The sequence below is a fragment of the Sphaeramia orbicularis genome, chromosome 3, assembly GCF_902148855.1.
Source record: "Sphaeramia orbicularis chromosome 3, fSphaOr1.1, whole genome shotgun sequence".
NCBI lineage: Eukaryota > Metazoa > Chordata > Actinopteri > Kurtiformes > Apogonidae > Sphaeramia > Sphaeramia orbicularis.
This window is the reverse complement of record NC_043959.1, coordinates 52,524,246-52,546,084: the sequence shown is the minus strand read 5'-3', so window position 1 is coordinate 52,546,084 and position 21,839 is coordinate 52,524,246. Positions and strand designations below refer to the sequence as shown.

At 40.7% G+C, this 21,839-nt stretch overlaps 1 protein-coding gene across 4 annotated transcripts in view; it reads left to right on the top strand.

Annotated features, from left to right (window-relative positions):
- The window catches only part of acsf3 (acyl-CoA synthetase family member 3), a 35,085-nt gene extending 13,816 nt beyond the window's left edge, over window positions 1-21,269 (top strand). For 2 of the 4 annotated variants that reach the window (XM_030163492.1, XM_030163501.1), the window contains 5 exons: window positions 559-653; window positions 1,342-1,468; window positions 13,997-14,131; window positions 15,085-15,196; window positions 18,130-19,528. In XM_030163492.1, the coding sequence (XP_030019352.1) occupies window positions 559-653; window positions 1,342-1,468; window positions 13,997-14,131; window positions 15,085-15,196; window positions 18,130-18,244 (584 nt within the window). In that variant the 3' untranslated portion in view covers window positions 18,245-19,528. Of the gene's footprint in view, window positions 1-558; window positions 654-1,341; window positions 1,469-13,996; window positions 14,132-15,084; window positions 15,197-18,129; window positions 19,529-19,625 lie in introns of those variants that run through there. The other 2 variants (XR_003938277.1, XR_003938278.1) reach the window with 2 other exon arrangements.
- The last annotated feature ends 570 nt before the right edge of the window (window positions 21,270-21,839 follow it).

The following is a 21,839-nucleotide window of genomic DNA, read 5'->3' as shown; positions in this document are numbered from 1 at the left end:
GCAGGTTACGTCTGGCATCTTATGAATTTCCTTTATACACATTGCGGCTCACAGTTATGAACAGTTACTGCAGTTCTGACACTCAATCATCATTTTATTTCAAAATTAGTTGGCTCACATTTAACAGTTGTGCCACTGTGCTACCATAAAAAGCCCTGTCAGGCACTCAGCAGTAGTTAAGACTGGAGGACTGAATTACACAGTCAAGTTTTTTCCACAGACAGTGTAAGGTAGATTGCAAAAGTAGATGCTGCTCAGAAAATAATTTTGATAATGAATTGATTTTTTTTTTTTTTTTACACTGGATGTCTGAATGTATTTAGAATTTCTGGATGGATTGAGCATCATCTATGCAGCAGTTAAGTGTTCAAGCAAAGGAAAACTATGTAATCTTGATACTGATTGTTGAAATAACAGAAAAACCTAATGTTTTATATTTAAAGTTGTATACATTCAAGACAACGTTTTTGAAACACTTTTCATCCCATCCTCCTGTCACTTACCTGTACTGAATTTGTGCTCATGTTTTTTTTTCTGTGTGTGTTGATGTGTTGACAGGGGCTGTAGGTTTACCCCTCCCTGGTGTCCAAGTCCGGATTGTTATGAATAATACAAACACCACCATTGTAGAGGGCAACTGCAGAGAGACTCAGGTAATCTTCCTCTCAGAAACTACTCGTTGTATTCATTTCAAAAAAAGTTCATAGATTCCTTGGGACAATGTCTAAAAACAGTGTTCACAGTTTTCAGAAATTTAGATTTTTTAATTTTGTACAAATTTTAGAAGTATTAAAAATGTGCCTTTACTTATGATGGACCATATTTTGACGGCTTATAAAATGAAAATGGTTAGAGATATCAATATACAGGGTGTCCCATAAGTCTCCATACATAGGAGACATAATACATATGGTTCTAACATGTGTTTCTTTATATTTCTTCTTTATAGTTCTTCAGCAGTGGAGGACACGCATTGAAATGTGTTCCCGACAAAATGGCAGTCATATAGAGCATATTATATAAATAAAAATGGTTTATGTCAAGAAATGTTTATTTTTCCTATGTATGGAGACTTATGGGACACCCTGTAGTTACTATTGGCTACTGATAGGAAGTCATATATGGACTTTCATTTAATTAGTTGCGCTATCCTCCAAAGTACCAACCACTTCTATTGGGAGACTGACCTCCTGCATCAACACCACAGGACTCTGATATAGCGGCAGAACCTGACGCCCTCGCAAATTCAACTTGCTATTGTTTCTTGATAGAACTTGCCTGTGAGCTACAGGGCTATTTGTCCTATTTTTTATTTTATTTTTGTATGTGAATATGCCACAGGTTCGCCCAGGTCTGGAGGGAAAAGAAGGTGAACTCCTGGTCCGAGGTCCATCTGTCTTTAAGGAGTACTGGAACAAACCTCAGGAGACCAGAGAGTGTTTCACTGATGATGGCTGGTTCAAAACAGGTACAAAATCCCCTTTCCCCTCCTCCCCTCTCATTGTTTTTCAGGATTGTACAAGCACACATACTGTATATCCACACACACAATCCCATAGAGGGGGAGCTCTGCCGCTAATTGCATCTACGCGTGTTGTGCTGTCAGACAGATTCACAGAAGGAGGCAAGATGTCAAAAGATTTTTCAAGTGTGCTGCAAACAGCACTTTCAGGCTTGAGTTTAAACACTTAGAAAACAGGAGTCCAGCCCTGGAAGCACACGCAAACACACTCACAGTTTGAGAGTGTGTGTACTGTGTGTGTGTTCGGTGCACATTTTTGGGGACTATGAGGGAGTGATAAATGGACTATGTGTGTTTTTGGTGCTGCAGGGCATTTTTCCTCCTAAGTGGTTGTGACTGCTCTGGGCTTTGAGGAACCAAGTATTGCTCTCTCTCTTTTTCTGCCTCCTTCCTCTTTAGTGTGTGTGTGGTAGCACAGAGGGGAGCTGTCATCAGAGGCTCTTTCCCCCTGCAGCCCAGCACTTTTTCCTCTGCCCCCCCATAGAAACCCTTCTTTAATGCAAAGCCATCGGGAGACAGGCATTTGGTTGCTGTGTAGAGGGTCGCAGAAGGAAGCGGAGAAGCAAGTGAAGCTTGGAATTGTCACGTAGAGGACAGGAAATAAGAGCCAGAAGCAAAAAGAGTAAGAGTTAGAAGTCTGGAGCTTGGTGACTGAGGGGTTAATAAGAGAAAGCTGCTTTGGGTGGCAAATAGTACTCCGTAGAGACTTGGAATGGACAGAATATGGGGAGCTGGTTGTGGTGGCAGTGGAGAAGAAGAGTGGGAGTGGGGGTAAAAAGCAGCAAGGAGTGAGCGAGTGATGGAGAGCGAAGCAGGGCGAGGCAATGGGAGAGCAGGGCAGAGTGTGTTTAATTGGCTTTGCAGGCTAGAAGGACAGAGATCCAGAGCACAGCATGCTGCTGTCACACTCCATTACAGCCACTGGCCACATAATGAGAGCCTGTGCAATCAGCTCCCCACAGACCAGACCCTCAAGCCACACGCACAAATGCACTGTGGACTGCTCTATGAGAGGCCATCAAGCATGTTCCTTGCCCATCCACCTGCCTGTGTTCCTGATGCCTGCTCAAACACACACATATATATAAAGTTGAGTAATGAGAAGAGTATTTTCAAGCATATAGGTATCAGAAATTAAACCTGTTGGGTAAAACTGCTGTTTCAGATGTCACAAAACTCTTAAATCCCTTAGACCCTGGGCAAAATAAACATTAACATTTGTCTTCAGTATCTAAGCTTATTGGTGTTCAGTTCTGGGTCAAATGACTGTGCAGCAGTGATGGTATTTATCGACTCCAGCTATGATTGGCAGTGATGGAAACACCCAGACCTGTTGTCTTTCACCAGCTTTGTGGTGTCATGACACATGCCATCAGCCACAAATTCCATCTGTTCCTTAGTTTCTGTTGTGTCTGTGATGTCAAATGTGACACTGAATGCAACAAACTGATTACCAGTTAGGCCTGTAGAGGAAATGGTGTTGTCAAAAGCCAAAAATATCCCCAAACATCTTGTGTGGTCAACAACCCAAAAATATCCAGTTTAGTGTCACAGAGGAGGAAAGAAACCAGAAAACGTTTACATTTAAAGCGGCAATGCCAGAGAGTTTTTTTGCTGCCATCATGCAAAGATTCCATAATTACCTTTCAACATATTGTAATTCAAGTTGTCTGACAGCCTGTGGCAGACTGTAGAAAATCTACTCTATGACTGAGAGTTTGGTTAATCACAAGTGTTTTCAGATTGGAAGGGTGGTTAAATGCATGATGGACAGGTGTAATTTCTGCAGGTCAGATTTCTTCAGTCCTGATTCTACTGCTCTACTCCGTGCTTCAACATGGAGGTTTGGAAAAGTGGCCTCTCTTTTTCACAATGGTGGAGGACATTTGCCCAAAATTTTTATATCGACACTTTGTGTGAATGCAGGAGGGTGACAGGACTGGAAGAATATTCACAGATCAGCAGCTAACCCTGTCTACATGAACATTTTAAAGCCTACGTCCTGTACCACTTTAAATGGTTCCATGTCTTTGGATAAATAAAAAGTTGCTTCCTCTGTTACCTCGTCTCAGCATTTGGTACCTAGATCACACTTGGATGACTTCTCAAATGCATAAATTAGCAATAATTGTTATGGTTTCAGGTCTTCAAATCCCCTACTTCTGCAAGCAATGCTGCTGCTAAAAATACATTGTTAACAAGTACATCATATAAGAAAGTGAAGAAGAAAACATTTTAAGTACTTTCTCTAATGAGCAGAGCTATACATTAGGCTGTACTGCTCTGGAATATTGACATAGCAAAGATTATTTTTTGCTCTTTGACATTTGGAAACATGTTCGACAACATAAAATGACATGATCTCTGTAATTCACAAAAATTAAACACTGCGGATGTCTATAAAATCAATCACAATGTATGACTGTCACATCTTATGTCAGATGGAACCTCTTGCACTTAATATTCTCCTTAGCTTCCTACCTGTTCTCTCACACCTTTACCTTTTTTACCCTCACACTTGCTCCCTGTTTCACACTCCACTTCTCTCGAAGACTCTCATCTTCACCCTACGTCTCTGACTTGCTAAGTCTTTGCTGATCTCTTGTCACCTTTCCATAGTTTTCAGTGTCTGTCTTTTTTCCTACAAGTCTATGGTGAAGGTTAAAATGAAAGTTGCTCAGCAGCAGACTGCTTTCCCTGAATCTGACCATTGAGTACTTACGTTGGGAAAACGGGTATCTACACGTTTTAAATGCAATTGAACTTCATCAGATGAAAATGCAAGAAGCTTAACCTGTTTCTTCAACACTGTGTCTTTGAAGAACTCTTAATACCTTGTCCTCCCAGGATATAATCCTCCAACAGTCCAATAACTGTAGTAAAAGAGCAGGGTTTGTATGCATCCTGCGAGACACCGCTCAGGAAAAGTGACTCGTATTCCCATTTATCAAACTGGCTTCTGGCTGAGGCATTAAGATTAAGAGAAAAAGATTTACTATATAGTTAATGGTTTTGGAGACATATCTTAGATAATATTGTTATGCAAAGTTGAGTTAAGTTTCAATAAAATAAAGTAACAGAAGTTCCATCTACAGTATGTAGCGGACAATGTTTTAAGGGTGCAACGATATAATACAGAATAAACAAAGAAAATCCTGCACATAAATATGCTTCAATCAAAGCAATCACACAACAAAAATATCACTTTGGCAGAAAGTAGCAGCTTTTGAAGAGTATAGGTACAAAGACTAAAAATCCTCACTGGTGTAAATTTTTTTGCCGGTCTTTATCTTTAAAGACGTCTTTCACTGGGCTGTATCTTTGACTTTGAGTCTGCAGTTCAGCCTTGAAACCAAACTGAATAAACTAGCATTCATACCTCAAAAACCCATGCATTTCCTTAGATGAAACAGACGAATAGTAAGTTATAAATTCACTGCCCAGCTGTTTTGAATCCACTGCAGTTGAATATGATTGTGTTTGGCAGACGCAAAATAGAAGATAAAGTCTGAGGAATGGAGAGATTGAATATATGAGACTGTCAGGAAAAAAGGAAGGGAAACAAGAGAGAAATGGATAGAGAAAAGTTGTGAATAAGGAGTTTAGATCAATAAGTTCTCAGCTGGACAGAGGTGTCTTCTGCAGTGCTCGCATGACTGGCAGCTCTATAGGGAAGCTGTCACCAACTCCTAAGTGCTCTCTGTTTCTACCCATCTTCACAAACATCTCAGAGTATGTTGATCCTTTCAGACATGTTGTCTTTTTTTTTTTTTTTTTTGCGCTCTACAGTCTGTCCGTGGCAACCGTATGAGCTCACCTGGGAGGGCTTTTATTTCTGGAGCCGACATGCACATGTAAATATATTTAATACCATCGAAATGCAGTCGATAGAGCACCGTCTCTCTTGGCTAAATGCTCAGAGTCAAACCATGAATAGATTTATGATAGCATAAATAAGTAAGGACTAGTGGGAAGAAGGGGGCGTCCAAATTTTGCATTTCAGTGGTGAATAATAGGGCTAGTTTCTAGCTACCTGGCAGAAGATGTGTTTGGGGCTGACTATTAACCTCGTTCCATCTGATATTTAATTATTTATTTAATTGACTAGGATGGGCTGAGGCTCAGGGACATTCAAGCTGCGTTATTTTACCTCATTTCTGTTCTATACCACTTTAGTAGGAACCAGTTTGGCTCTGTTAGGGGCAGAATAAGAAGAGGTGAAACATTTTTTTAAATTTACATTTTGTTGTTGATACAGAAGCCACATCTATGTGTAACTGTGGTGGTGCATTTTTTAATAAAATATTCAAGTTGTTGCTTTTAGCCTTACCCTTAGAGTTTTATTTTACAGATTGTTCAGACATGTGTAGATGAAAATTACAGCATTCGAGTTAAAGTGTGACTCTTTCTGTTCATGTTTGTGTGTTTCTGTCTGCCCGTGTGTGACTGAGAGACATAACCCCAGCTGTAAAGGTGAGCTTCAGGTCTGCAGGCTTAATTCTCCACAGATGGACACAGACAGGACTGTGGCTGATATCCTGCAGAGCCATCACTAGTCATTTTTTCCTTTTCCCTTTCGCTCCCAGCTGTGCTCCAGTCTCCCTTCCCTCCATCTCTCCCTCTATGCACTTCCAAAGTCACTCCTCACTCCTGGTCACATTGTGTCCTCTCAACTCCAATGTCAAATCTTCTGGTGGCATCCACGCCCCACCCTCTGAGCACTTTGCTCAAATCATCCATCCCTTCAACCCTGTAACATTTACAGCCAATAGGGTCCAGGTTTTATTCACACCATTTGCAGGTCAATCTTGTTAAGCTGCTTTGTACATGTTTCTAAGGTTCAGAAGTTTTTCCCAGAATTCAGCTGAGTCTAGAGGAAAAAATATGAAATACGACAAATTAACAAAAAAACTTTTTGTGCTTTTTCTTCTTTGGTCATTTTACTCATTTGTTCAACCCATAGAGTCTGTGGTCTGCAATACAGAAACACTAAAAATTATCATTTGAGTTTTGTCCAAGGCTCTGATGATATGTCTCAGTTCACTCCCAATCAGATTAGTGTGATTCAGTGCAGAGTAGGAGCATATAAACAGCAGTTAAGTAGTTTTCTTGATGAACATGGCAGATCTGAGACAGACATCAATCCTCAAGTTCAGCTTGTTATCTGCTGGTGGAAAGGCAAGCCAGCAAGGAATATAATCAGTAACATTAACATAAAGCAATTCAAGCTCCTTTAATTGCATTATATTAAACAAATTAGATCACTCATCCAAGTGCAAAGTGCTTTCTTGTACGATATTAATTACTAAAAAAGGAGCTGTGACAAAAGTTAAGGATGATAAATAATGTCAGAGCTGAGATTTCTCTGCTTGGCTGTCTGTTATTTATCCTCATTAACTCTTCCATCTAGGCACCGGGGCTTTAATGTGGAACATTAATATTCATATATGCTAAGTGTTTACAGTCACACCGAGGAGAGGCATGACTCACATTTAGACCTCTCTCATCTTTGCACAGATAAGGCTCTCTCCTCCACCGTGATGGAGGGCACTCAGCTCTAACCTGCACTGAGCTGAGGTTACGCTGAATGTGGTGAAAGACTCTGACTCCACTTATACCTTCTCTGAGGAGAAAGAAACATCCCCTTAAACACTTAAGTGATACTAGCGCAAAGACATATATAAACAAAACATTGCTTTCGGAGAACGTCTGAAATACAAGTCTTTCTGAAAAACGTACTGAGCTGATCTGAAAACGAAGGCTTTTAGAACGGTTTAAAAATCCATAAACTGAATTTTAGTTTTCATGTGCACACTTCATTAAAAATGAAAATGCATATTTTAACTATGTCACTTAAGATGTGAGAACATCACCTTTTAAAATACTTGTCTCACGCATCAGAGTACAGCCATGCTGGGTATTGAAAATAATTTTCACCTGAGAGTTTTTGTCATAAAGAGCTCTGATCAGCCCAGTCTTTTCTACCTGTATGCCGCCAAATGAAACAGAGCAGCCAGTAACTTCCAACTTAACTCTTTTGAAAATATTAAACTGCCAATCAATAATTTATATGTGAAAATGTTTTTATTGTTTGATTACTTGACACTGCTTGGTTGGTTATGCAAATTTCTTCTTGTAATAATGAATGGCATAACATGCTGCAATCGCATTCACACTGTGCAGGAATCTCAGTGTGTATGCAGACATGCTATCATTTATAAATTCATCACTTTGCACTTTGTAGGAGGCTGAATACCACAGACATCCCCAGGGTTCAATGTGCTGTGTGCAAAAACAAGAACACTATACTCAGATTGAGGTCAGACTTGAATCACATTCAGTTACAAATACTCATACAATGCTGATTTTAGTCTTTTTCTCAAGCAGAAATCTGTTCTGCAGCTGACAAGCTAATGGATGACTCCTGTCACCTCCACAAAAAGTGTTTTTGTGTGTTATTTGGTTGCATCTCTCCTTGCCCGACACCTCTGGCAGCAACGCCAGTGGCAGACGAGCAGAAGTGTTTTTGTGAAGTTGGCCATGGCCTTTGTCATATGTCACACTGCCCTTTTCTTTTACCCTTTTCTCTGTGGTTACCTCCAATAGCCTCACTCTGTGCATTTGCACTTTTTATCTGAACAAAGAAACATGAGTGTCTGTGTGTGGTTTGAAGTAAAAGGCTTCCACCGTGACATATTACTACGACACATGTGCTCCCTAGCAGAAAAACAGATAGGAGAGGACATTAATAGGGGAAATGATTTGCGTAACAATTGAAAATACTACATAGATACTACTTTTAAATCTCTTGTCAGTGAGCAGTTTGCCAGGGGACTTACATGCTGGCAGCCCTGTGGAGCCCTTCACTGCCTCCCTGTGAGGTGAGTGTTTGTTGAGTGGGTACTCATGGAGAGAGGCAAACAGTTTGTTTGATGGGTAAAAAGCCAACAGCCTGGTGCAGCTGCAAGACTCTACCTGCCTATTCTGGGCTAAATTATACCTCTAACCTAAGTACATCACATTTAGTTAGTTGGCATTTGTGATATAGAATTTGCAGAGTCAAAACTGTGAAACATATTAGCATTAATTGGCATAAATCTTTTCTACTACTGAGTCAAGTCATATCCTATTTTTTTTCAGTTGCTGTAAGTTTTTATATCTGCGCTGCTTTCACAAATGGCTGGTCAGCCGTCTTGGTATCTGTCAGAAATAACACAAATATAGACTTTGATTAAGAAAAAAATGACAGCAAGAATGGAGAACCATCGCTAGGCTTATTTAAATCTTCACACTCCAGCAGAAATCACTATCGTTGCATACTCTTGCTTACTCTTCAGAACTGATGTAACTGTAATTTTAAAACACTCACGTTTTGTTATTTAACATTGACAAAATGAAATGCTCAAGGTAATACAATGAATCATTTTTTTATTCACTGACATTGCAAAGAAATGTTTTCTTCAGGGCCAACTGATGCTGTTTTCTTGTGTTTTGAGAGACATTATGGAAGTTTTTCTGCCCTCCATCCTCAGTTAAAGTCTTGATCTGTTTTTATTTCTTTTTTTTTCCACACTGTGTGCCTTCACTTTCTTTAATGCCTCAGAATGAGATGAAAGCCCAGTGCAATTAGGCTTCTTATCGTTTTAATTAAGAAAGCCATTCGGCCATATCTGCCTCCGACGCCATAACACATAATGGCAGAGAGTCTCTGATGCCTGAAGTAGTGTTTGTGTGTGAGTGTGTGTATGGATGTATTGTGTGTGTACATATAGTATGTATGTGTGTATGTGTACAAGCTTGCAAGTGTGTGTGCGCCCTACTAACATGGTTCCTAACAATCTCTCTCCCGCCCTTCTTTCCTCTTTTATCAGTCTGTGTTCTCCAATCACTATTCCCACTTGTACCTCTCTCCAAACATGCTGTTCTATCCCTCGTTATTTCCTTCTTCTCAAAGAGACAAGGTCAAAGAGTCCTGTAGAAGTACAACTTCAAACTCTATTGAAGTATATTGTCTAAGTGTTTCTTTTCAACACTTTTTTTGTCAGACATTGCCTTATTAGTTTTTCTTATTTTTTTTCCGACACTTAAACATTTGCAGTCAAACAAACACGTTATGGTATTTGTTTCAACATGGGCATAAAACATGCACACACTTCGCACAGTAACAAATTATTACTGGCATTTCAACTGCTCTTTTCCCATATCCATTCCCATGAGAGGAATGAGCTACATAGCTCTTACAAACTATTGCTACATTTTTTTCTTTTTCCTTTCTTCTAAAAGAGGAGGAGAAGAGGGGAAACTGTAACTACCCTGTTATTGGTGTTAACACCAAACCAAGCTCCTAGTCTGTACTCTCCCTCTCTCCCTCCATCTCTCCTCTCTTCCCCTGTTACCCCGGCCTATCAGTGTGGAGCAGTGGTCTGTGAAGAAATTCCCAATATCTAAATTTACACACTGTATCAATCTTGTTTAATAGACTGGAAAGCTTATAGCCGCCGTGGCAAGCCGGCAGAGAGGGCAGCGGTGATAAATTGTCGGTGTGCAGGCGACAGCCGCCCGTGATGTATAATGAAATATTTATGATTTATCCCAGCTAATAAACTGAAATGAAGTGCGTGATGTATGGGAACAGATGGGCTCTCTATTGATGCTGAGGCATACAGGCAAGGGGGAAGAGGAGACAGGAAGATAGGTGGAGCAAAGGAAACAGGAGATGTGATGAGAGATGCTCCAGAGAGGTGGGAGGAAAGAGTGAATGAATGAGGTACAGAGGAAATATGGAGGGCAAGGATGGGACTAAGAAAGTGATTTTGTGTTTGGCTGGAGAAGGAGAAGCTGAAGAAGTAGATGGAAATACTAGATGGATTGGGGAATGTAAACTTAAAGAGATTAAATGATAGAGGGGAAGATAAAGTGAAGATGGCATTAACAATAGACCACCATCAAAGTACAGTATAATACTCCCAGAAAGGTTTGTGTTGATTCAAGGTAGAACAAGGCCAGTTGTTTTCTTTTATTGATTCAACATTGTAAGAAAAGATTGGTGTCCTTTTGTCTGCTGTAGTGTTTGCACTTATGTACCGTTAGCAGGTCAATTTCTCCGATGCAGGAAAACTTGTATGGGTTGTTTGTTTATCTCTCAACACAAGTGCTGTGTACGTACAATTTTAAAACTTTTCAAGTCTCCTTCTTTTCTTTTCTTTTCTTTTTTTGAGTTTTTAAAAGCCAAACTTCACAACAGGAATCTAATATCATATGTGATTTGACCTGTTTCGCCTTTGCTCAACAGGCAGGGTGGTAGGTAGGTAAGGGTGGTGGCTCTTCACACATCCCTACTCCTGAACATTTTTAAGTTGAGGAAACACAAGCATTTTGGTTACGGTTGGTAAGACTGTGGTTTGGTTTAAAAGTTTAGTGTGTAAAATTCACTAGAAAATGCAGTTCACCGCCTCACCACGGGGGTCCCCCAAGGCTCTGTGTTGGGCCCCCTCCTTTTTGCCATATACACCACCTCACTCGGTCAGATCATCCACTCACACGGCTTCTCATATCATTGCTATGCTGATGATACCCAGCTCTATCTGTCATTCCCACCTGATGACTCCACAGTCTCAGTGCGGATCTCAGATTGTCTCTCTGACATATCTGCATGGATGAAAGCCCATCACCTTCAGCTGAACCTGTCCAAAACTGAACTGCTGGTCTTCCCAGCTAAGCCAACCATACAGCAGGACATCTCCATCACTATTGACTCCATACCTCTGGCTCCTACCAGTGTAGTACGTAACTTGGGAGTCATGATTGATAATCAGTTGACCTTCACGGATCATGTTGCCTCTGTCACCCGATCATGCCATTTCACTCTGTTCAACCTAAGAAAGATCAGGCCATACCTAACCGAACAGGCCACCCAGCTCCTGGTGCAGACTATAGTTATCTCCCGTCTTGACTACTGCAATGCTCTTCTAACGGGCCTCCCAGCTTGTGCTGTCAAACCACTACAGATGGTCCAGAATGCAGCAGCACGTCTGGTCTTCAATCAGCCTAAAAGGGCACATGTCACCCCCTTACTCATTGAGTTACACTGGCTACCCATAGCTGCCCGCATCAAATTCAAATCTTTAATCCTAGCCTACAAAATTCTCAGTGGGTCTGCTCCTGTCTACTTAGGTGCACTAATAAAAGCTTATGTCGCCCCACGACCACTCCGCTCGTCTGGGGAACGTAGTCTGGTGATCCCCAGACCTTGTACAAGACAATCCAGGCTCTTTTCATGGGTCGTTCCACGTTGGTGGAACGCTCTACCAAGTGCTACAAGAACAGAGTCATCCCTGCCTATCTTCAAGAAGCTCCTGAAGACCCAGCTCTTCCGAGAGCACCTCCTATCCTAGCACTTTCAAACATTCCATTTTAAATGTTCTAATAAGGTTTATCCCAGGATAACCACAGATTCTTTCACGATTATCTCTGGACCTGCTGCGGTGGTCCGGCCTCTTCCCTGCCCTCATCATCACCCCTCACTTATCCTCAACCGCCTCCATGTGTCTCCCCCTACTCCCCCCTTCTCCCCCTCTCCCCCAGTCTCTATCTCTATCGCTCTCTCTTTTTCCCCTTCTCTACTCTCTCTCTTTAACCCCAACTGGTCAAGGCAGACGGCCATCCTCCAGGAGTCTGGGTCTGCTCCAGGTTTCTGCTGTTAAAGGGAAGTTTTTCCTCGCCACTGTCACCAGTCACAAGTGTTTGCTCCTGGAGGATTCTGTTGGGTTTCTGTAAATTGACTTAGAGTCTGGTTTTGACCAACTCTATATATAAAATGTCAAGAGATAACTTTTTTTGTGATCTGGCGCTATATAAATAAAATTTGATTGATTGAGTGATTTAATTGGTTTTCCCCTGTAAGTCGCTTTGGAAAAAAGCGTCTGCCAAATGCGTAAACATAAACATAAACATTAGTTACAATGACCTGGATATATGGATTAGTGTGTTTTTTGGTTTTTTTTTTACCTTTTAATGTCCCATTTATATCTATGAAGGGGGTTAAGGTATATTAGACAGTATGTCAGGATATTATGTTAACTACTACGGTTGAGTATGGACAAGAAGTAATATCCCCAAATTTAAAAGCTCAGAACAAACAAAAAAAAAAAACAACCTCTGGCTGTAATGGGGGGACTTCTATGTGTTTCACCACTAGGTGTCACTATATTATACTGATGCTTTAGACGTTACTAAATACACCTGGGGTAATTTTAAACTTTTGCTTTCTACTTTTTCTGTTTAAGCCATGCCATGGATATTTTTCTTCTAATCCTATCCCAAGACATACCTTTGCTTAAACCTAACCATAAAATCTGTTAAATACTTTTCATTTCTGAGAGATATGATTGAAAATGTGCATGACCAGTCAAACACTAAAATGTGGACAAGCACATGTCTAGAAATGATGATGTGAAAAATGTTTTTGTATCATAAATATTGACTTTTTATAAATCCATGGTTTGCAGAAATGCGTAATGGCCGACACCTCAGAACGCTGAATAAAATGAATATGTATTTTATCAAAACACTTGCAGTTATTTAAAAAAAAAAAAAAATCCAAATGTAAGACATATTCCTGGTATCCCCAATATTAGCCTTGCATCTGCTCCCTATCCCTGACCTCTGGTGACCCCTCAGCCCACCCACTGAACCTCATCACGGTGTGTCTCTCTTTCACACACATCCCTTCCCTCGTCGGCCCCAGCTGTGTACGCACCACCTGTAATAATCCAAAAAGACACCTTCCTGTTTCTTCTTTTCCTCCCTCCTCTGTCCATTTTTCTCTCCCTCTGTCTCTCTCCACTCATCCATACTGACCCATTTCCTCCACTCGTCATCCCCCAGCCCAGCTGAGCCCCTAGTACCACATACTGTACTCCTCCTCCTACTCTTCCTCCTCCTCCCCCACACCTGTCCCCCCAGTGTGTGAAGAAAGGGGGCTGGGGATCTTAAACAATCATCCATCCACTGCTCTCTGACTTTCTCCGTCTCAAACACATGTGAAAAGACGCCTGAGGAACAAAACATTTGTTACTGTCCAGATACCTACGGTCTGTTCTGTACGTTCTTTGACACACACATAAAGACTTATTCAACCAAGTTAAAAATAGAAGATCAGTTTAAATTGATTATAGCTCAGATATTTTCCCCTCCCAAATCCTGTAAAATTCTCACCACATTTGTATTAGTGCCTAAAAAAAAACAGCTCAGCAAAATTAATTAATAAAAAATTTGGAAATACACCATTCATTTCTTGATTATTAACCATCAGTATATTGGAAAAGAAGAACCAGTGGTTGAGTTGCATTGTGTGCACTACTAGTTGGATAATCAAATTCATTCTTTAAACCCATTACTCTTGAAACAAAAGAGTAATGTATTTAATTATTTCTCTTTCTTCACTCTGTATTCCCTCCCAAACATGTATTTTAGGAGACACCGCGGTCTACAAAGATGGCGTGTTCTGGATCATGGGTCGCACCAGCGTAGACATCATCAAGAGTGGTGGCTACAAGATCAGCGCACTCGAGGTGGAGCGTCATCTACTGGCACATCCAGACATTATTGGTAGGTTGCTGTCCTGCAAAGGTGATAGATGTTCTGTGAGAAGTGGAATAGTGACAGATTTTATTGTATTGGGTCTGCTGGAGCTGAGTGAATGTAAAATGAGACAGAATAATAAAGGTTTGTGACAATTTTTAACCCCTCTGCCAACTCTGGCCAGAGGGGTATTGTAATCATTTTGTCATCTGTATGTCTGTCCATTCAACGACATGGTCACATTATTTGAAGAATGCATTGAGATATCTGCACCAAATTTAGACTGTGGATGCATCTTGGCATGGAGCTGAAGGCTATCGAAAATAGGTCACCTTGACCTACTTTTTCAAGGTCAAATGGTGGCATGTCTTTTCAACGACGTAATCATTTGGCCGAGGGGTATTAAAAGTGTGCAGCACGTTATGCTAGTGAAATGCTGCAGTGAAAGCCCACATATTTAATCATGTCTAGTTGTAAAAACAGGTTGTGTGGACTGATGTAGAGACTTAATGATTTGTCTGTGTCATCTGTGAAAAATGCATTCTGCCATTTTAGATGGAAAACAACAGAATACTTCTTAACTACAGGTTCATGTGTAGTGTGTGTATTGTAGCCTACAGCGCCACCTGCTGCAACATAATACAGCCTACATTATTCCCTCCAGTTTGTAAATGCCCCCAGTTTGCAATGTCTTTATCGCTACTTTTCAAAAGTTTCCTTTAAAGTTTGGTTGACATTTATGGAAACAGCTCTAAACTGCTTGTAGCCAAATATACCAACAATGATTGTACAATTGGCACTAAATGGGCTTTTATAACTGCAAATCAGATGATAATGTCCTTAAATTAAAGCTGAGAGTTAACACATTTCACAAGGCAGCACAATAAAAGTGCTTCTGTGGCCTCATATTTACTCTATACATTGCAAGAAACAAGGACATTCAAGCAGCTGTTAAATACCTGTGTTATTTAATCTTTCAGATGTAGCTGTGATCGGGGCCCCAGATGCCATCTGGGGACAGAAAGTCACAGCAGTGGTGCAGCTGAAGAAAGGGCAGAGTTTGACCTTGCCAGAGCTAAAGACCTGGGCAAGGTAGTGTGATTTTAATCTTTTTTTAAAATGCACTGGAAGTCTTTCAGTTCTTGAACAAAATGCCTGAGACATAAAAGAACTACTTCCACTGCACTCTGATGCGCTCTTAATTTATGCATAATGTTAAATGTCCACTGAAAATAACATTTTTTATTTTTTTATTTTTTATTTTTTTTACAATGTTTACAGGGTTATTTCAGGATCCCATCAGAAACCTTTGAAAACTGCACAACATCATTACCATTTGCGCTGTATTCCATAGACACTGACAAAGCGTAATACCACTTTTAACCACTAGATGCTGGCTCTTCACAAACCTTATAATACAGGATTTTATGGAATATCAGTGCATCTGATATGCATAAAGCTAACAGTACTGCTGTGAAACGCAGCTGTATGGTTTAATATTGTGCATATAACGCTTGCTCTCTCTCTCTCTCTCTCTCTCTCTCTCTCTCTCTCTCTCTCTCTCTCTCTCTCTCTCTCTCCCTCTCCCTCTCTCTCTACTTTCTCCACTCTCTCTTCTCTTTCTGCTGTACTGCAGTATGTTCAGTATTTTCAGTAAATTAGCCTTAGCTTGGGAACTTTCTGCCATCACCCCTTGATGGCAGAAAACACTTTGGCCCAATTAAAACCCCTTCTGGCTCTGAAACCCCAAGATGCAATGGCCAAAATTTACACTCAAGGCTTCAAAGCAGTAGTTTACAAACCAGTTGGTGACACAATGATAGTTACATCCACTTTTTTTTATTCAGTGTATGTTTATTACACATTCCTAAAAGTAGTATTTTTTCTTATTTTTACTAAAAGTCACTGGTGTAAACTGTAATATTATAATTAAACTCTTGATTGTTGGTACAGAGGATGAAACAGTACTTCCTATGTGAAGTATATACTGTTGAAAAAGTTATGTTTTCTCATGTACAGTTTTATAAATTACTGTGCATAGTTGTAATATCTGATAAGGCTTAAGACTCATCACAGACTCAAACCTGCCTTCCTCAGTTTTATTTGTCTAACCATTACCTGAAACACAAGGCCACACCAGTATAGTGTTTTACATTTTTAACAGTGCTATATTTGATCTGAACACCCAGTAAGAATGAAGTCACTAAGTGCTAGGCCACCTGACACCTTTGAAGCTACTTTCCAGCACCAGGTGGACTCCAACCTGTACCACCAGTGGAGACCGTAACCTGAATAACTTGGACCTAATTCATCATCCTGAAATCACAAAAAACAACACAAGGGCTGTATCCTATTATCACCCAGGACTCTGCCTGTCTCTGGTACACTGTATTACACACATCCAAGCAGACAGTATCCACAACTCATCGTTAGTTCAGTGGTAAACAAATGAAGGCTTCTAATGCAGACTGCGCTCTCAGAGCAGTTCAGCTCACATATCCCCAGTGACTGGCCCTGAAGTCTTCGAATCAATAGGGAAGGATGTGTGCGAAAGAGAGGCCAGAGATGGACTAATGAGGGGAGCCGAAGGAAAGACAAGAGATGAAAAAGAGGGAGATGTGGATGAAGCGAACAAATGATTGTTATGGAGGACTTTGTCTTATGGGCTAACAGTTTTTTTCCTCCCTCTCTAAATGTCAGTGGAGTTTATTTTGTCTATTGCAGACAGTTGGTGACACACAGCCTTGTGCTTAGGGGTGACTGAAGGCACAAACATCCCTCTTCTTCTCTTTACGCTTCTTTTTTTAGTCCTGTACAAAGATTTTTGGTTTTGCTTATTTCTCCACCTCTTTCTTCACCTCAGCACCAGCAGCACCATCTGTTTTTGTCCACAATACTATTTTTCTACTACCAACAACAGTCACTTATGTATATTCTCTGTGTGTGTGTGTGTGTGTGTGTGTCTATGTGTGTTAGGGCTGTGGGCTCCATATGGTGTGGGGGTGTTAGATCCTACTGCTGGCCTGCTGGTCCAGCATGGTGGATTAGTTCTACTGCTTGTGACCCAGGTTAACACACACAAACACACACACACACACACACACACACACACAGTGTTTGGAGCCATGGGTGCTGCCAGCGGACAGGCAGTGCCAGCACACGGTCCACTGCTGGAGCTGCAATGTACGGGAGAGAGAGAGAGGGGGATAAAATGAGACATAAACAAGTAGATGGATGCTCACTCTTCAGTGCCCTGGCTTCAGCTGTCAGTCTGAATCTCGATCACACCCTCTGCACCCCACATCGCCTTGAACACACTCACTCACGCTCAGACAAACACACTGCTGCGGAGAAATTGGTGGCACAAGCAAACCCCATTACTGAGATGTGTATGTATACACATACTGTATACTCACGATTTACTCACTGAGTCAGAGCGACATAGAGACTGAGACATCTGGTGAAAGGAGTGTTTGATGGCAGCAGTATGAGTCATTATGTTCACTTGCACCACAAGCATTCATACATGAAGTCACACACAAACAAACAAACTAGGTTAAAGATAATAAAAAAGCTCCAGGCTTCAATCCTTGACGTAACACTCGAAATAGAAAAAATAAAACACTTTTAATTATCCTAGCCTTCTGTTTTTCCTTTCATTATATGTTTTTTTTCTTCATCTCACAGAGATTACATTGTTTTATATGAAGCGAATTGTCTGTGTCTGGGAGGCGAATTGAGGATATTAGGGAGGGGAGCTACAGAGTGTATGAAGGACATTTCTTTCCTTATCTGGACTACTCTGCCACAGGGCGAGCTTTTGTTTTGGAATTGTTTTCAGTTTCTGTTTTGTTTTTTGTTGCTGCATATGTGTGAGAGTGCATGTTCCCATCCAGGCGTGCACACCCGTTAGTGTTTTATGTGTGTCCTTGTGCTGTCTGAGTTGAGTCTGTGTGCATTTCCTTTTTGCAGCAAATACTCCGTAGTGTTTTGACCTCTGTGTTTATTGGGACTGTTTTTTGCAGGGAGCACATGGTGCCGTACACCATCCCTACAGGCCTGGTTCTGGTGGAGGAGATGCCGAGGAATCAAATGGGCAAGGTCAACAAGAAGGACCTTCTGCGACACTTTTTCCCATGAGTTGACCACTTTCTTAGTTTCTTAGCTGCAGCAGGGTGTCACTTTCAAGCACTTCTATGTGGATTTATGAATCAGAAAATGCATCACAGCCAAGGGTACCAAACTACAAGGAGAAGGGCTCATAGATGTTGGTGTTAACTAATCCTAAGGTCCCACAACATTTTAAATAAATCAAAATTTCTTTGAAACAGACACTCTTCATTCACTCTTCCACCAGGTATCAAGATCAGTGCAGTAGTCTTTGTGTAATCCTGCCAACAAACATGGCAAACACTTCATGGAAAATGACTCATCCTCTGATGTAACATAGTCACTACATCAGCTACAAACAGATGCACAAAGGTGATTATATCAGGTCAAAAACATTATTTGATACTTTTTTTTTTTTTTTAATTTAACACAGACCTTAGAAAGCAAAACAATTTTGTGTACAGTTTACATTAAAAATATTAACTTTTCTATAAAAAGACTAAATTCAGACACTTGCTATGTGTTATCTGACTTCAGGGAGATTTCAAAATTACATATTGAGCAGGGCAGTTTTACTGGAATCCCAATTCCTTGCTAGTACTGCACGTACCAGTGTAAAAGTAATAAAAAGGATTAAATATGTCAGCAGTGATAACAACACTACTGTTCTACAGCCCATAGAAAGTTTGGATAGTACCCTCTGCTGAAAAAAAATACTAACATTGCATCAGGCTGAGTCAAAGAGCTGCTGGAAAGCCTTTAAAATGTATTAAATATTTTGGAAACTGTTGTGCTACCTCTTGATGATGTTGAACTGGCATCTGAGTTTGTCATTTTGCTCAAATATGATTTTGTTATTGCAACTTACTCTTAACTAAGAGTGATATCATGTTGTATGGAATTGGGATGCAACATGTTGCCAACAGTCTGTATTTATGAGATGTGACTACTGGTCCCTTTGAAAACTTGCACATACAATAAACAAATGGTACACTCAGTGAACTTGATATTAAACATAAACTCAGTGATGCCTAATAGTTTAAGGCTATGGTATTGGTATATTCTGGTGGTTTTATGGGTAAACAATGTTCAAATGATTAGGTATTTCAGCAGCGCTATTTTGATGAATAATGATTGATAATATTTTATGGTTTATAATGTAAGAAGCAAATTAAATGAAAAAAATTCTACAGATGAGGAGACATGATGAGCTGTGAAACTGACATAAGAATACAGTCAGATAACATTTGTTAATATTAGGACAGTCATGCACATGAAATAAAGTTTATCGTAAAATTAAAAATTTTTATAAAACGACAAAGTGTTTTGGACTTTCTCTCACCCACTACTTTTTCATGAACCACAATGTTCTACTTGTTTTCTCTGTGCGTGTGTGTGTGTGTGTGTGCAGCTGTGCTTACACAGGTGTGATGAGAGCCTGAAGGCGGATTCTCTACCAAGGCACAACACCACAGCTGGATGCCCCGCACTCCATCTGACTAACCCTCTCGCTCTGCTCGCACTTCTCACCTCTCATCCTTTCTCATCTCCGTTTCTCAAATACTTTGCCTCTTCTGTCTTCATCACAAGTCAAAACAGATTGCAGTGGCACCGGGACCAACTTGACTGTGAGACTTCTTTTGAAAGAGCCTTGGCGTGCTGCCAGAATTGGCAGAGAGAGAGTGCATGAAGAGATGAAGAGAAAAGGCACAGACGAGAAAAAATATAAAGCAGGACTGTCAGAGAGATTGGAGCCTTAACAGGAACTGGCTAAAATGCGTTGATTGTGGGAAGGGGGTAAAAGAGATGAAGATGTGAAAGAAAGAAAGTATGGGGATTTTGACCAAGTGGAAAGTAAAGAATTAAAAAATAAAGAACTGAAGTAATGACTAAAATACTGTTATAACAAATAAACAGTCATGATAAACAACTAGAGAACTGAAGATGGAGAGAAACCCAAGTGGAACCCCCAGCCGATACAACCTCCTGTCCACACACACACACACACACACCCGTCCGCCCACAGTCACCAGAGACCTGATTAAGAGAGCAGAGCTATCGATCTGTGGGCTGGCAGGCTAGGATGGATGAGCAAGCAAGGCTGCAGGAACACCAGAGGACAGCTTCAGTGCCCCCAAACCCCCCCCCTCGCACCACCACCCCACCCAACCACCCACACCAGAGGTGGGAGAAGGCCAGGGCCACGGGCGTGATGACCAGGTCTGCCACGCTGAGGCCGCAGTCAGCAGCAGAGGGTCAAACACACAAGTGAAGAAGATAGAGCATGTGAACAGTAATGGGTGCACTGTGTTTGGTGTGAGTGTTCAGGACAGCCGTGGAGAGTGTACAGGTTCCAGCACTCACCTAAAGGGGGGAGAAGAACCTTGTAGATATTCCCCGGACTCCGTCTTGATGGAGTACTCATGCCCTTGAACTACCTCCACCTCCTCTTGCTGTCTCTCTCTCAAACACTTCTTGCCTGTGTTTGTTGGAGCATGGTGGAAAAGGTTGTCTGCAGATGGCTGCTTATTGGGCCCCAGGGTCCTGGAGGGTGGGTTATAGGGGACACCAGTGAGGTTGTTTATGTGTTTCAGACAGATAAAGCGTCTGGGTAGAATGGCAAAGGTTTAAAATAGCAGGTGATATACAAAGAGGGAGTGCATTGTTGTGCTATTTTAGTCTCTGTGTCCTTTTTACTCATTTTTATGTAGGCCTCCACGCAAAATGATATTACTTGATGTGTACTAATGTGGCCTTTTTTTCAGAATATGAGCACAGGAAACAGCTGGCATCACAAGCCAACAAAGAATTGAGACAGTACTGCATTACATAAAGATACTGTTATACTGCATGGAGAACACAGATTGAATGTCATTTCATTGAATTGTGTATTCATTTACTCAATTTCCACAATTCATATCCCAGCATACATCATGTTGAAGGATGCAAGAAAGTTCACCTTTTCATTAGAGGACAAAGGTGGTCAGTAGAGATGCAACCAAATGCACCAAAAACTTCTGGGTTATGTCTGTGAACGTTTTGTTGGCTGTTTGAGTACTGTAGGGTCAAAGGGGTCAATTCGCAGATGACTTTATTTTGACTCAGTTTCTGGGTTCATCAAGTTCCCATTTTGGTGTTCTCAAAATTTGTCAGCTCTAGACCTAAAAAAATCTATTTTATGTCTCCTTGGGACTGAAATTTTACAAAATATGTCTCGAATTACGGTAACGTCTACATTTTTACTACTCTTCCACCGTAGAGACAATGTGAGAAATTCTCTTTTTGTGTGTGCTATTTTTACATAAATTTGTTGAGTTGCTTCTTTGACATCTTTTTCTTCCTTTCTTCCTTCCTTTCTTATACACCATTTTAATCTCATATCTCGTATGTACTTTTTACTATTTTAAGTTCTTACCTCTCCTTTGCATTTCACATATTAGTAAACACTTATAAACTCCTCCAAAGAACACTCATCTACGATTTTATTTTGGAAAATAAATTCACATTGTATTTTATTTTATCCACTCATGACCAAGAAAATATATCTCTATGACCCATTTTGGATCCTGACCCTATGTTTGGGGAACATAGTCCTGGTTCTCTGGATCCAAACATTTCAGAGTTT